We start from the raw sequence: 15,274 nt of genomic DNA, 5'->3' as shown, positions 1-15,274 counted from the left end.
TTGGCAACAGTGGAAATGAAAAACTCCCCTTTAAAAGGAAGAAACCTCTGGCAGAACCAGGCTCAAGGAGGGAGCCATCTGTCACAAGTAGTTGGGGGTGAATGAAAAAGAAAAGAGAAGAGGGAATCAGGAGAGAGAAGTAAAGAAGAATCACTCATTGCAATAAGGGAAGCCCCCAGTAGCCTTGCCTAGAACAGCCTGATAATGTCAAGCCTAGAAGTAATAAATGCATTAACTATTTTAAGTTAGAGGTCATTATGTCTTTAAGACATCCATGCAATTTAACTAATTGGTGTGTATCATGTGGCTTCATTTAGAAATAAAGCTTGGTATCAAATGTATGCTGTTCCTTCTAATAACCTAGCCTAAGGGAAGCATGTATAATGTAAATAGAACTGGTCCCAGTACAGAATCCTGTGGAACTCCGTAATTATTCTTAATGTGTAAAGACAAGCTGGAGTCTATTAGAGAGATATTATTCACTGCAGTGCAGTACTTTTAATACATAGGACATGTTCTAATCTTTGTAGTAAAATATTGTGGCCAATGGTATAGAATGTCTCATAGAAATGAATCTGCTGTCATACATCCGTTTGATTTATTCCAAACTGAAGAAGGTGGAGAATGAAAACAAAGTGATCATGTGTCTCGCTCACTTTGTTTACCTAAATGTCAACCAGGCAGGACAGCTGAGTTCATTTACCCCCAGATTAGTGAAAGCAAACCATTTCTACACAGGCACTGTCCGGGGAATGAGAACCCAACATGACCGGGTGAGTGCTAGTTTTTCATTTTTACAAAGCAATCCTTGTAACTGTTGCCATCACACCTAATTTTTCCCAGTGGCCTCTATGTTGTTGTTCTTTTTTCTCTACTCCATGTCTCGCTGAGTGTGGAAATGACAGGGTTATACGGCAGCTTCACCTCTCCCAACTTCCCCCAGCCTTACCCTGACAACCAGCACGTAGTGTGGAACATCACTGTCCCAGATGGCCACAGGGTCAAACTCTACTTTACCCACTTCAGCATGGAACTCTCAGACCAGTGTGAATATGACTACATCCAGGTACATGTAGGAGGAAGTCAGCATCCCATTATGTGCACTGACTTGGCATCAGTAGCTTGCTCACTAAAAGGCCTCTGACCTTGTCAAACCAGGTTTTGGCAGAGGGGAATGAAACCTTGCGGTTCTGCGGAGAGGAAGGGAAGAACCATGAAAGCACCCCGAGGAATACAATCATCCTGTCAGCCCGAAACCTCATGTCAGTGGTCTTTAGGAGTGACTACTCTAACGAGGGACGATTCACCGGCTTCCAAGCATTTTACACCTCAGAAGGTGATGCAAAATAGTGACATTTGTTGCCAGAAGGGAGACACATTTTTCTCAGCTGTAATTACACAGAACAAAGAGTAGTGAGGTTTCTACTGAAATGCAGTCTTCACAGGTATATGCAGCAATTTTTTAATTAATTCACATTAATAAAGTCAGACAGCAAACTACAAATACAATGTAATATTTAGAAAACAGCAGGAATAATGCCCCACATGAAGAAATTATTTTAGAAGGCTCTTAATTTTATATATAATGTAACTGTTATTTATTTATGGTGCTTTCATTACAGGCCCTCCTCTTTATCTTCTCTTGGGATTTAAATGACTCTGAAGTTAACAAAAAAATGTGTTTTCCCACAGTTAAACTGTTATTTTAATTGGTTGCAGTGGCACACCCGAGAGACTTTTGCAGAGCCTATGAAAAAACTGTTTTTGTGATCATTGTTTAGTTTCAGCTAATTGGGAGTCAGATTTAGCATGAACCAGATTCATTTAGTTTCTGTGTAAGTTTTAACAGTAAATCAATGGTTTTCAAACTTTTACCCTTGTGCCCCAGTCCGGAAGCCAAAAAGACCCCTCACTGATCACATCCCCACTTCTTCTTCTTCTTCTTCTTTTTAAAAAAAAAATCAGACATCCACAATCAGAACCATCAGAAGAGCATCAGAGTGTGTTAACTTAGCTTCAGTCCAGTTTTCTCTTGGCTTCCACACTCCACTCCACATGTTTTGGCTCTATACTCCACCAATGGGACTCCACAGTTGGAGAACCACTGCAGTAAATGCACCTGAGTTAGAAAAGTGTCTTTTATTTCTATCTCTAACAAGTTTTGAAGGCCATGATGGCATATGCACTTCAGCGCGATGTAAATCAAGGAAATAATCATCAGATTGCTTGGTAGGCTAAAGGTTTTAGCAGATTTATACGCAATCTCAGGTGTGTTCATGGATGGGGGAGGGGATGCATATTTATTGATTTACTCTGTCACAGACATCAATGAGTGCCTGTCCAAGGTAGAAGGGGAGAGAGTGTGTGATCATTTTTGCCACAATTACATCGGTGGCTATTACTGCACGTGCAGACAAGGATACCTTCTCCATGACAACAGAAGATCCTGCACAGGTAAGAACGATACAGAGCGAGGCTCAAGAGGCATGTTTATCTGAGCTCAATCACTGTGGGTCAAAAGCTATTTAGCAGGGTGCAACGTTAAGAACTTGGTATACATTGTCTGACTATATTGATTTGTAATTAGGGCATTTCTGGAGCTAAACACGCTACTGCTCAGATCTTCTCAAATCTGAAACAGCAAACACTATTTACAGTGAAGAAAAGCAGGCGTCTGACCTCTTTGAGACATTAGCAACAACGCATTCAATTTGCCTGCATTCACTGACGATGTAAACACATGAAATGGCCTAATCTTTCAGTTGGCACAGCAGCACACCCCAGAGTGTCTTTGGGTTTTTTTAAGGCCATTAAAATACGAATAGTTCCTTATCAGACTTTTGAAGACGAGCATAGAAATGGGATCAGACTGCTGTGTTGTAAACTTGTATTTAAGTCTAATTGTTCTCATTTGTCATTCAAAATGCTCTCATTATTCCCTACTACGGCAGGAAAAAAAACATGTCCCCCCCCCAAAAAAAAACCAATTTGGTGATATTTCACACAGGGCACACACTTGCCGGTGCTCCGTACTGGATTTCATTTTGTCATAGCTGGCCTGTGCTCACTTATTTCAGACTGAAAAAGCATACTGATGCACAAAGTAGTTGATCTCTGCCAGCTGGTGTAAGGCGAGGTTAATTACTGTCTATTCCTGAGGGAAAAGCGACTTCAAAATGGCATTAAAAATTGATACCTGTGTGCAGCACTAATAATGTACTGACACAAGGTAATTAATCACAATTACGAGCTGATGTGCCTTAAATTATTATTCTTTGCCAGAGGAAAAAGGGTGACAAAACAAATCATGCGATGAATAGGCAAAAATGATTATCTGCCTACAGATTGTACTAATTATATGAATTACAGCAACTCTGCCTCTTTGCAATCCTCATTTGTTTTTGTCTGAGGCAACATCTGCACATTTGCTGGGACAAAAAGGCAAAACCTAAATGAATCTCATCATTTATGATGGCAGGAAATGTTTCAATTGATGTGAAACAATTATTTTGTTCTAATCAAAAACTCTTTAAAGCCAGCACTTCAGAACCCAGCAGCTGTCGGTACAGCTTTACAAAATGGTTAAATCAGTGCCTCAAAATGATCACTTTTAGTGCACGAGTCTCCTTCGCAGTGCCGTGCCAGAGCCAGGTGCTGACGTCTCCTTCGGGGGTTCTGAGTAGTCCGGGTTATCCGAACCCCTACCCACCTATGAGCCGGTGCAACCACACCATCCGTCTGCCAGAGGGCTCCAGAATAATCCTGAACTTCCTGGAACCCTTTGACATAGAAGGACATCCAGAAGCCCCCTGTCCGTATGATATGTTGAAGGTCAGTTGTGCGACTCCAAAGTCTGAACACACACAAGCTAATGAATGAGCAATGTATTCCTCCTCATGCTCGTGGAGGTGGTTTTGCCACTGACTTGTCCTGCTTGGGTGATATACTGTATAGCTATTGCGGTTTCATGCATATTTAGCCAGACATCAGTTAGGACTCAATCATGCTTGCTTATTTATTTATTTATTTATTTTTAATTCTATCTAATGTCCCGACATGAAAGATTTCAACAGCTGGAAAAGAGTATGGGCCCTTCTGTGGCCCAACGCCACCAGATCGGATTCACACGGGAAGTTATGACGTGCACGTTGAGTTCAGGTCCGACTCTAGTGGAAAAAACAAGGGATGGAAGATCAAGTACACCAGTACCGAGGCAGAGACCCTTTCTTTGACTTCAGACTGATGGCGCTACAGTTCACGGACTCTGTTTCTAATTGTCCTTATTTTGTGTAAGATCTTGCTATTCTTTGTTACATAGACAATAAAAAGAGATTAAAATAAAACTGTTGTATTATTTAGATCCTCTTTGCTCATTACAATAAATACTGTGTCCAACTTTTAACCTAACAGTGTGCAGTCAGACGAGCATTTTCATTAACTTGGGTTTCCTCAAATTGCTGTGGGTGATTTCAGTCATCCTCTAATCTAGCCAAGGAATTGAAGAAATAAGAAAATCATTTAAGAGGGTCTAGATGTCAGTAAGTCTGGTCCAATAAGCGCCGTATGCTAGTCATTTAACCTTCATACATTATGCAGCTTGTTCTTAAACAATCCCGGCTACGCTCCTCTATCAAAACAATCATTATAGGGTTATTTAGTACAAAGAAATGACTTATCCACACAACATTTCCTCCAGCCGCGTGCCCCTCAGATGGTTCAAAAGTGCATGTCTGAAGGTGTCAGTGAGTGACAGAAAAATACTTGTGCTGATTTATTTTTATTGTTTCTTCTGCTCCAGTGTTTTGATTTCCTTCCTCCTTCTCCCGCAGAATTAGGTCAGCGCAATTTTTCAGTGAACGTGTGACTTTCTTAAACCACAGTTTGTTAGCTTTGATTGAGCTGTTTTTCCCAGGCACATATTTTGTAGTTTGTAGGCAACAACCCCGAGCATGATGTGTAGCTACTGACCCACAGATCACCTCGTCATTTTCAACCCAACAGAAATACGAGGTCCTGTGTGGACATGTGCGCTGTAAACTGTCAGCCCACGCGGGATTAAGGCTTGTTTACAGCATGAAATACCAGACAGCCCTCGGGGCTCCTGTGTGCTTACCGAGCAAACCTGCAGTTCTTACCTGAGCGCCGTTAAGTCATAATCTAATGCGCATGGAAGGTGTAAGACATGACGGAGCAATTGACCGCTCCTGTGCTCTCGCGCGCTCACTCCTAACTGTCCAGCCTAGTTGGAGCTAATTCCACAGGAATTACGCACACCATGAAACCCATTAACCAGCTGTTGAAAAATATCCAGCCGCAGCACGCTGCCAGTAGGCTGTCAGGCTTATAGCTAATATGCCCATCACTAATACACTAGTGCACGAACTCAGTTAAGTTGCTATAGAGAGAAATATAAAGTCTCAATATCAGAGACTGCTGCTTTTTTGTCATTGGTAATAATGTTCCTGACCACGCATACTCCTTCACCTTCACTAATAGGTGTTTAGAGTCTTCAAATTCAATATCACTAAGGAGATCCCTTGGTTTTAAGGCCAAATGCTACTGCTGTGTCACTTTACAGTGCAAAGCCTTTGAGGAAATCTCAAAAGTACTGAACTTTTTCCTCTTTTTTTCCCATTTGGATTGTATTGGATTCTAAATGCTTTCAATATCTGTCACAATAATGTGGGACAACAGCACTATGGAAAGTCTGAAGGCACATTTAATGAAAAAAATAAAATATAAATCCCTCCTCCACCATGTAACATGTATAAACATGCACCACCATATACAATTTCCTTTAGCTACTTGTGGAAAATTAATATGAAACAGCCTCCTACAACCTGCAGTTTTTCTTGCTGATGAGCTGAGGCACAACTTTTTATTTTTTTGGGCATACATGGACACAATACCGAGTAATTATAAGCTGCTTACAAATGCTGCACTTAAAGGGCATCTAATATGAAAGTACAAGCTGGCAGTGACATTGTAATTTCCCCACAACACGAAAAAGAAGAGGTCTTTCTGTAAATTCAGATCCTTCATTTGTGCTCATTGTTCAGGACACAGATGACAGGCATGAGAAAAGATACATCCCCATGAGTCACATGGACACTGCACACGCTGTCCACACCCTCTTACATCACACTGCCAGCAGACTCGTGCATAATAAGCTACAATGTCTCACACACACAGGGGTCATATGAATGAACATGTATCTAACTTTTTATTATTAAAGCAATGAACGTGTCTGTGTAACCAATTCAAACATATCTGGCCAATTTTGGCCCCCCCTTTGTATTTATTCCCGTTTCTGCACTTACCATTATTTATGAGGTATTTCTTCTCCTCTTTCAGATTCCATAAAACATCACACAGTGAAATTTCGCATTAGGATGCACAGTTTTGACAAATATTTCAAGATTTTTCAGCACACTCATTAAAAAATTCCTTGACTTTTAATGCAGTTTCCAAAAATAGCTAAAAAAAATATGACTTAAAAATGCATTAACAAGGCAATATCAGGATGACCTGGATACCAGATTTTCACTTTAAAACAGCAGAAGCTAAATTATGTGTTTAGCTTACTCTAACTAATTAAAAGTAACTTTTTACCTGCGTAAACTGAAGATCTAAAATCTCAAATGCGGTGCATCCCATCAATCATAGCAATAGTTAAGGGGCAGCAGAAGGCAAAATTTTAAAAAAAGAAAAAAGTGTAATGATGACTATAAATGTAACAGGCAGCCTTAAAACAACAGTTCTTCATTTTTGGAGAAAAGAAAACATTTTCTTTCTTTCTTTTTAAACTTTCTCACTGTGATAAAGCAAATAAATGTGAGTTAGATGAGAAGACCCATTTTATTTAAATACACAACAGTGAACCTTGGACTTTGGCCTAGAGGCGCAGCAACTTTTCTGTCAACTAGCGAGGTTGCCAGAAGTAAGAGAATCTCCCCAAATACTGAGTTATAGCTTTAAGTTTAGATTTGTTTATCTGTAGTTATTCTCACAGCATGAAACACAAAATAAGAAACCAGCTAAAAAAAAAAAAATAGACCCAAGTGGTTAATGTCTTTGATAAACATGACTTGTGTAAATCATCCAGCTTCCTCTTGAGGCAAAAGCATTCAAGTGGTTTTGAAATCTTACAAAGTGTCAACACTTGGGATTCATGTATTCCAGCAGTTTTGTTATTATCAGTAACGCAGGGCAAAAATCCTACTCTGCTGGCCCCGAGGCTGGTAGTGTGAATTCTTATCAGTCTGTGCTCAGGTAGAGTCTCGGCCTAGTTGCCGCCTTGGGCTTGCTTTTCGACGCCCTCCTCCTTCCTCTTCTCGCTGGACTGCTGGCTGCCGCGCAGCTGTGTGTTGCTCCTGATGGACTGCACTGCCTGAATCTGCCGGAGACGTGAGGTCAGCTCAGCTTCGCAGGCCTGCAGCAGCGTGGACGTCCTCACTCTGTCCCAGCCCAGCACCTGCTCCATAGCTTCCATCCCTCTGGCCACTACCATCTAAAGACACACAGACGGGAGCTCCATATAGTGGATATGGGAACATATGAGGCGATACACTGGCTTGCCCTACTAACATAAGTTTATGAATGCAAATGGAGATGGCTGACAAAGTCTTGTGCTTACACTGTACCTAAAGTAAATGGGATTATATCAGAACTGATGACGCAGGGGTGTGTTTTAAGTGTGTCAGGATGGGCAGTTTCACATGCTTGCTTTGATCATTTTGCAGCAGACTCACTGGGGTGTGTTACGACAAAAGCCTTACAGCAGAAGGAGTGACGTGGGAATATGATGACGTAGGATCATTGAAGGGAGTTGCCCCACATTGCTGCGATATGTAAATGCACCTCATTTGCTGGTGCCTGTCTAAATTTGCAGTTTGAACTTCTTGGTAGTTCTCAGAAAGAGTGGATTCTCTGCGACATTTACAATACAACAGATGTAAAAGTACACATTTGGGGTGTTTTTATTTGCTGATGCTTTGAGGCAGACTTAATCAGAGTTGTGTGAATAGGCTACCTGCAGATCCTCAGTGGAAAGCCTGGTCTCTGGCGATGTTTTGCCTTTCAGGACCATCAAAGTCCTGGACATAAATCCAGAAGCAGAATCCACCTCCATTCCATCTGGCACATCCACATCCCCGGCACCTGAGATATTGAAACAGGTTTCGATACATTTCAAAACATTTTAAACATAGTAAATGATTATTTCAGGTGGGGTTATTAAACAACAACAACAGGTCCACCTAGTGACCAAAAGATAGAAGTGCAGCTCTTCCCTCATGAGAAATTAAGAGAATGAACCGATAACAAATTCAGAAAGAAAAATAATACATGTTAACTAATAACATCTGCAGTTGTTTGAACCTCCTTCACTTAGAAATAAAAATACATATTTTAAGATAGAAGGGCAGCAAAATAAATAAACTGTGTGTTAATGTTCGATTGAAACAGGCATCGAAATAAAAAAGCTGCTTGTATGAATGGGTGAATGAGGCATGTTGTATAAAGCGCTTTGAGTGCTTAGGTTGAGTACAAAAGTGCTACATAAGAACCAGTCCATTTATGTCTCTTGTTCTTAAATATAGAGAAAGTTTATGTATGATTTTCACATTTATTGTTTTCTCAAATTTTCTGATTTGACCACCCCTCCTCGCTGGCTAAAGTTATGTCAGTGATGTCCCCGACTCTCATCTAAAGAACTACATCTGGGGCCATTACCTATCTTGAGGGCTTCATAGTCACGGGACTATATTGATTATTTTGCTGGGTGTATTCATGCATATTGATCACATCTATTGATTACATGTTTGTTACGCAGAGGGAACTGTATAAGCACCCTTTTCAAATTAATGGTTTTTTGTTTGTTAAGCCACATAACACTGACCTATGAATCATTCAGTCATAAAAAGGTACCTCACTCAAGGGATGAATCTTGAGTTACACGTGTTGTGTCTACACATAACAGACATCTTAGATGAGCATCAATTTTAAATTGTATCTTTGGACACTTTGTTACCACAGCCTGTCTCAAAAACACTGCATTTCTGTTTATGCTTGCACATTTCAATAAATTGCTGTTCCTTTTTCCATGTTCATAGTGAAATATGAAGAATTGACTTTGACCACCTTTGCTCTTCAACACAACCTGAGCTCTGTTAGGCAGGGATCACTGTCATGCTGAAAAATGAATACAATCAGATCAAGGATTGATTGTGGACTTTAAGAGGACCAGGAAAACCTTGTCCCCTGTTTCAATCCAGGGGGTCAATGTGGACATTGTGGAGGACTATAAATACCTCGAGTATACATGGACAATAAACTGAACAAAACATTGTTGCACTCTACAGGAAGGGCCAGAGTCATCTCTATTTTCTGAGGCGGCTGAGGTCTTTCAACATCTGTTGGATAATGGTCAGGATTTTCTATGAGTCTGTTATGGCCAGTGCCATCCTCTATGCTATTGCTATTGGGGCAGCAGGTTGAGGGTCACAGATGCTAACAGACTCAATAAAGTGATCCGCAAGGCCATTAATGTTGTGGGGATGGAGCTGGACTCCCTTAGGGTGGTGTCTGAGAGGAGGATGTTGTCTAAGATAAGGACAATGCTGGATAATAATTCCCACCCACTCCCTGACTAGCCACAGAAGCATGTTCAGTGAGAAACTGAGATTACCAAAAAGCACCACTGAACGACACAGGAAATCATTCCTGCCCATGGCCATCTCCCATCTCCCTCAACTCCTCCGCCTAATACACTGTAAACACTGCAATAGTTACACACAACAGTTAAATGTCAATCATATATACTTCACCTGTGTAATATTCTTGATATTTGTAATTGAATGATTTGTATTTGTTAGTACTATTTCTTAAGTTTGTAAACTTTGTAACATATTGTATTATTTAATTAGTTTAGTCCGTTACTGTTACTGTCTTCGAGCAACTGTAACCCACATAATTTTTAAAGTACTCTGATTCTGATTCTTTCCAGACAGTATTACATGGTGGATCAAAAACTAACTTTTGTGTGTTCATAATTCTATCATTTTTGACACGATCCCCAACACCACGGGCTAAAATGCAGCACCAAACCACGACAGAGCCTCCAGTGTGTTTTATAGACACTCGGTTTTGGACCCCTCTCCTGATGCCCTCTGTGGACACTGATGACAATATGAACCAAAAATCTCAAATTCAGATTCACTCCATAGGATCTGCTGCCTGTTGATTTTCAGTCCAGTTCTTGAATAATTTGGAATATCTCACCCATTTCTCCCCTTTCCCTTCCATAAGAATGGCTTCTTGACTGCCACCCTTCCACTGAGACCATGTCTGATGAGGCTTCTGTGAACAGTAGATGGAACAACTGATGCACCACAGAAGCATCTCTTACACCCTGTGTCAGCTCTCTGATTTGTTCTTCTATTTCTTCATGACATGACTTACATAGACTGTTCATCTGCTGTAGATACTTTGCCACTTTTTTTGTCCGCCAACTGTCCAGTTTACTCAAATGTTTTAAGGACATACTGCACACCATGCTAAGAAAAGCCAAAGCTTTGGCAAGTTTTTGGCAGTCACCATGTTGGCACATTTTTACCTTTGGCATTTTCATTGATTCAACTAAAAAAATTGAAACAAATGATGTGTTTTTGCCTCACACTGCTAGTAACAAAGCGCCCAAAGATTCAATTTAACATTGGTACTTTGCTATGGTGTCTGTTATGTGTAGACAAAACGCTGGTTCATCCCTCGAGTTAGGCACCTTTTAAAGCTTGTCTCATAGGTCAGCTTTAAGTGGCTTAACAAACCTCTCAGAGGAAAACCTTCCCTAAAAAAGGTCAGGTACAAGGACTGAAAATGAGTAAAAACAAAAGCAGCCAATGCACAAAGAAAAATGTCAAAAAAGCTTCAGAAAAGCTGAAGCTCAAGGCTTCAGCGTTGGAAAAGCTGTTGCTCAAGGCAACCTAGAAGAATTATAAAAAAGTCAGGCTCATTGGAAGCAAAATATAAAGAAATAAAAGGTGGCTCCAGACTTTTGCACAGTACTGCAGTTCACGGAGTTTCTGTATCCCAGTTTGAATAATGACACAGAAACAGCTTTCTATGCAAGACTTAACTTGTTACAGAGTTTATATTGTGTATCCGTGTCACACTACAATAATCAGGAAATCTGATTTTCATATCTTTATCTCAACAAACTATTTCCACACGGTAAACATGGCAACCACCTCAAAATGACACAGCCGTACCTCCCTGAGAAGGCGGACTTGTTTCTTCCTGTTGTCTGTTCTCCAGCTCCACAGTTTTCAGGTAAAGCTGGAGCAATTCCTTGGATTGCCGCTCCTGCTCTCTTCGATCCAAAACCCTCTGCAGCGTCTCCTGGAGCTCTTGGGCCTTTTTCTCTTGGAAGCCCAAAGCAGAGGCTAGTTCAGGGCATGGGGCATCCACTAAGGTCTGAAAAAGCAAAGCAAAACAATAAAATACAATTTGCGGCTCCTATTTTTAGATTGATTAACACACTTATCGCTTTCTTATACTTGACATATAATGTTGGTACCTGTAGGTCCGCCTCAGACATGAGAATAATGGTAGTCAGGTCCTGCTTCAGCTGCTGAGCCAGTTCATACCAAGGTGCTACAGTACTGGAGCTGTCCACAGTATCAGTCTCCAGCATCACAGAATCCCTAGCCATCCAAGCTGTGCCACCATCAACTAAAAAGTAAATATCAAATCAACACAAGGTGGTGCATTCCCGGGATATTAATGATTGATGATAAAAAGGATGCAGAAAAATGTCAGATAAAAGTAAACCTGCTTACTCCTGCAAGGTGGAGACCACCTCTCTTTGTCATTCAATAGCATGAATTTTGTGTTTGAGGGTAAACACAAAAAGTAAGCCTGATCTTCTACTACTGTCCCATCATTCTCTAGGACCACTGTGACTGAGTCACTGGAGTTGAACCCAAGACACTGTCGACCTGTTAAAAGAACAGAGAAACTACAAATATTATAGAGTGTCCCAGATTATTTTTATACTTCAAAGTGTTTAGCCATATGGTTGTATCCATCCAGCCGATTCAATATCCCAGCTGACTGTTGTGGAAAGAGGTGGCCGCAAGTCCAGTTTAGCATAACAAATTAACCTCACATGCGTGTCTGTGGACTGTGGGGGGGAACCAGCAAATCCAACACAGATCCTTCTCTCTGTGAGGCGACAGTGCCGCCCATATTTCAGAGGAAAACAATCAGTATTAGTGTATCCCATAAGCCAAATATTCAAAGCAGTAATACCTCAGACACCACCTGTTCATCAGGTGATTCAGCATACTTCCACATGTCAAACAAGTCAGTCCATTTAAAGAGTCACCAGCCCTTTCATCAAAGCTGCTCCTATTTGCAATACAAAACATGTCTTACTTCCACTCGCTTTTAAAATTGTACAGCTATAAATCAGCACCTCTAGTTTAATAGTGCCCCAGCTCAATATTTCATATACAAGTATTTATTTATGTATATTGAATAGGAATAAAGGCAATTTATAACTTTAAGCTAGCTTTAAAACCAAGAGGGGGGTTTTCAGATAGCATCCTAGTTTTGTCACTGGCAGTTACAGGAGACTTTATCAGAATCAGAAATACACTTCTAGTATCTTCATGTAGGTGGCTTCAAAATCAAGGACCCAGCCTGACCTCCTCCAAACTCTGCTGACACATAACAATCAAAGACGTAGAAACACTTTTATTAAAAACCTTTTTTTTTAATTAAAAAGAGAAAAATGGAGAAAAAAAAAGTCTGGGGGTAACGCCTGGTGACTAGCCTTCTAGGAATGAGCAGGAAGAGCAATGACTTTTCATGTTTAGCTTCTGCAAGTTTAAACACGATGGATAAAAATGGTGATGCTGCTTCTGCTGCCACACACGACTAGATAAGTAAGCTTGTCGACAGCAATAGCAATAATCACCTCAGTTGTAATGTTAGTGCCTCCCAACACTCTCACAAATCACTGAACATATGAAGTTCTTTCACTTTCGCAATATGAGACCCCGCTTTTAGCGCTCAGCACCAGTGCAAACTAAACATTTAAATACTGCACCCACAACGTTTGACTGCGTGAGACGGTACTTCACGTAACTGTCACACACCCGTTCAACATTAATGAATACATCGCTTTTATTAAAAAGAAACTCTAGCATGATAAAGTTCAGGAATGTAAAGTCATGACAACTTACCTTTTTTCTTAAGCTCATCTATGGAAAGAGCTACTAGCCCATGCGTTTGTTGTCGTGTGAAATTGCACACCTTACACGGTTTATCCGTCATTGTAGTCTGCGTTTAGAGAAGCAGATTTTGTGCTTTCTTATACCTTAATACTGACAGTTATCGTCAGCAGCTATCAACTGCTACCACTATCCCCGAATACGGAACTGCCGCCGTGCCGCTATGGCATCTGGGATATGTAGTTTAGCACATACATAGAAAGAACTGCCTTTGTGTTTACAGTTTGAATATAACGCTATAACCTCTATAGCGGTAATTTGAGTGTATTTTAAAAACATCTTTTATTAACTATTTTCAAGCTCTAGACATAAGAAATATGAGAATAATAACATGTCCTTCCGAGTAGCTCCTGTTAAAAAGCTCAAAGGTGGACTACCGCAAATGACCGCTAGATGGCGACCAAAGAAAGTCTGGCCTGACAGTGGAGTTCAGTTCTTTTTTTTTTGTTTTTCTTTCTTAAAGACATTTGGTTGGTTAATTGCGTGGTGAGAATAAATAGCTAGGGAGTAGGTGGAAGAGAGCCTGGAGAGGTGGAGGTATGGTCTGGAGAGAAGGGGAATGAAAGTCAGTAGAATCAAAGAATGCGTATTTGTGTAACAGTGAAACCAGGAGTACAGATACTGAAAAGTGGGTGGGTTTAAATAGTTTAAATACCTAGGTTCAGCCATCCAAAGCAGACAGTACAGGCTGAGTGGAGCGGGTGGAGATGATTATCAGGGGTGATTTGTGACAGATGGATAGCAACAGTGGTGAAAGTAATGGTTTATAAGATGGTACTGAGACCTGTATGGTTTGGAGACTGTGGCACTGACACACACACACACACACACACACACACACACACACACACACACACACACACAAAGGAGGCTGAGCTGAAGGTAGCAAAATGTTGATGAAGATGAAGATGTTAAAATTTTCATTACGATTGACCAGAAATTAAAAATCAGAAACTAGAAGTTAGAAATGAGTAGATCATAGGGACAGCTCAAGTTGAGCAGTTTGAAGACAAAGTTAGAGAGGCAAGGCTGAGATGGTTTGGACATGTGCAGAGGAGGGGAAGTGGATATACTGGACAAAGGATGCTGAATATGGAGCTGCCAGGCAAGAGGAAAAGAAGAGAATCAGAGAGGAGGTTCTTGGATGTAGTGAAAGAGGACATGCAGAGGGTTGTGTGACAGAAGTGATGCTAAGGATGGGATGAAATGGAGGCAGATGATCCGCTGTGGCAACCCCTAAAGAGAGTATTTGAGAGAGAAAAGAAGACTGCTTTATATGGTTCAAAAATGCACCACTTACATCACAATGTCACCTGAAACAATCATTTTAATACTGTAAGTCTAGCATTTAGGGGTCTAACCTTTAGGGGGTTGCTGTAGCAAATGACTTTATAGTTTTATTTATTTATTTTTATTATTTATGAACTACTGTAAATAAATAGTATCTTCTTGCTGTGAATCCATTAAGTATTATGGTTTCTGAAGGGGCCCTGGGCAAAGACATATTAAGCTATTATCTGGTGGCTGAATGCAAATCTGTTTCAACAAGTAGGGACTTACCACACCTCGTGACTAAGCTGTTGGCTTTGTTGTATAGATTTTTTTCTTGTTCTTTAGGCACAAGGGTGTGTTCAGCTGAGGAAATGATGAAGCTGACATTAAGTCTAAAAGTAGAACAGGCTCTAATATGACAAAAACAAAACAAACAGACAAATAAAAACAATTTACAAAAGAGAAGTTTTCTTGGCAATGAAAGAAAGACAGTCATCAACATTGACCATGGAGAGGTCTCAGTATAAGATCTACTGAAGGTGTGTGAGCATGAGAATGTGCTATGGGGAAGCTAAAACCTAACTTGGTGTGCTTTTAAATTGTAGCGTTTTAATAACAGACAGTAAGAATAGTGAGTGATACTTTGGAGTTAGACTTATCCTGCAGTGTCCCTTACTCACCTGCAGGAGGCAGTAGTGCATCCTAAA

General features: G+C 40.5%; 2 protein-coding genes across 2 annotated transcripts; one reads left to right on the top strand and one right to left on the bottom strand.

Annotated features, from left to right (window-relative positions):
- Positions 1-708: 708 nt before the first annotated feature.
- masp2 (MBL associated serine protease 2) lies at positions 709-4,372 on the top strand. The gene is made up of 6 exons (XM_085444536.1): positions 709-773; positions 844-1,066; positions 1,159-1,336; positions 2,323-2,454; positions 3,635-3,831; positions 4,064-4,372. Exons 1-6 carry the CDS (start codon positions 766-768, stop codon positions 4,241-4,243), a joined length of 918 nt encoding a protein of 305 aa, XP_085300662.1. The 5' UTR covers positions 709-765; the 3' UTR covers positions 4,244-4,372.
- A 1,329-nt stretch (positions 4,373-5,701) lies between these two features.
- Positions 5,702-13,448, bottom strand: dffa (DNA fragmentation factor, alpha polypeptide). Its single transcript, XM_085444449.1, has 6 exons — positions 13,248-13,448; positions 11,838-11,996; positions 11,576-11,730; positions 11,268-11,472; positions 8,033-8,160; positions 5,702-7,510 (listed from the first exon to the last, which is right to left on the bottom strand). The coding sequence occupies exons 1-6, from the start codon at positions 13,336-13,338 to the stop codon at positions 7,286-7,288; spliced, it is 963 nt and encodes a 320-aa protein (XP_085300575.1). The 5' UTR covers positions 13,339-13,448; the 3' UTR covers positions 5,702-7,285.
- Positions 13,449-15,274: the final 1,826 nt, after the last annotated feature.

The sequence above is a fragment of the Copadichromis virginalis genome, linkage group LG20 (genome assembly GCF_057382275.1).
Source record: "Copadichromis virginalis isolate Kocher_CV1m ecotype Utaka linkage group LG20, C_Virginalis_male_GT1.1, whole genome shotgun sequence".
Taxonomy (NCBI): domain Eukaryota; kingdom Metazoa; phylum Chordata; class Actinopteri; order Cichliformes; family Cichlidae; genus Copadichromis; species Copadichromis virginalis.
The sequence above is the reverse complement of the archived record's forward strand: the minus strand, read 5'-3'. Positions and strand labels throughout refer to the sequence as shown.

Excerpts from the sequence above, each read along its gene's own strand:
- masp2 (XM_085444536.1), top strand. Across the intron at positions 2,455-3,634 it reads CAACAGAAGATCCTGCACAG|TGCCGTGCCAGAGCCAGGTG; the intron begins GTAAGAACGATA and ends TCTCCTTCGCAG. Across the intron at positions 3,832-4,063 it reads GTCCGTATGATATGTTGAAG|ATTTCAACAGCTGGAAAAGA; the intron begins GTCAGTTGTGCG and ends CCGACATGAAAG.
- dffa (XM_085444449.1), bottom strand. The coding sequence starts at position 13,338 with ATGACGGATAAACCGTGTAAGGTGTGCAATTTCACACGACAACAAACG. Across the intron at positions 11,997-13,247 it reads AGATGAGCTTAAGAAAAAAG|GTCGACAGTGTCTTGGGTTC; the intron begins GTAAGTTGTCAT and ends TTCTTTTAACAG. Across the intron at positions 8,161-11,267 it reads AAGTCCGCCTTCTCAGGGAG|GTGCCGGGGATGTGGATGTG; the intron begins GTACGGCTGTGT and ends TCAATATCTCAG.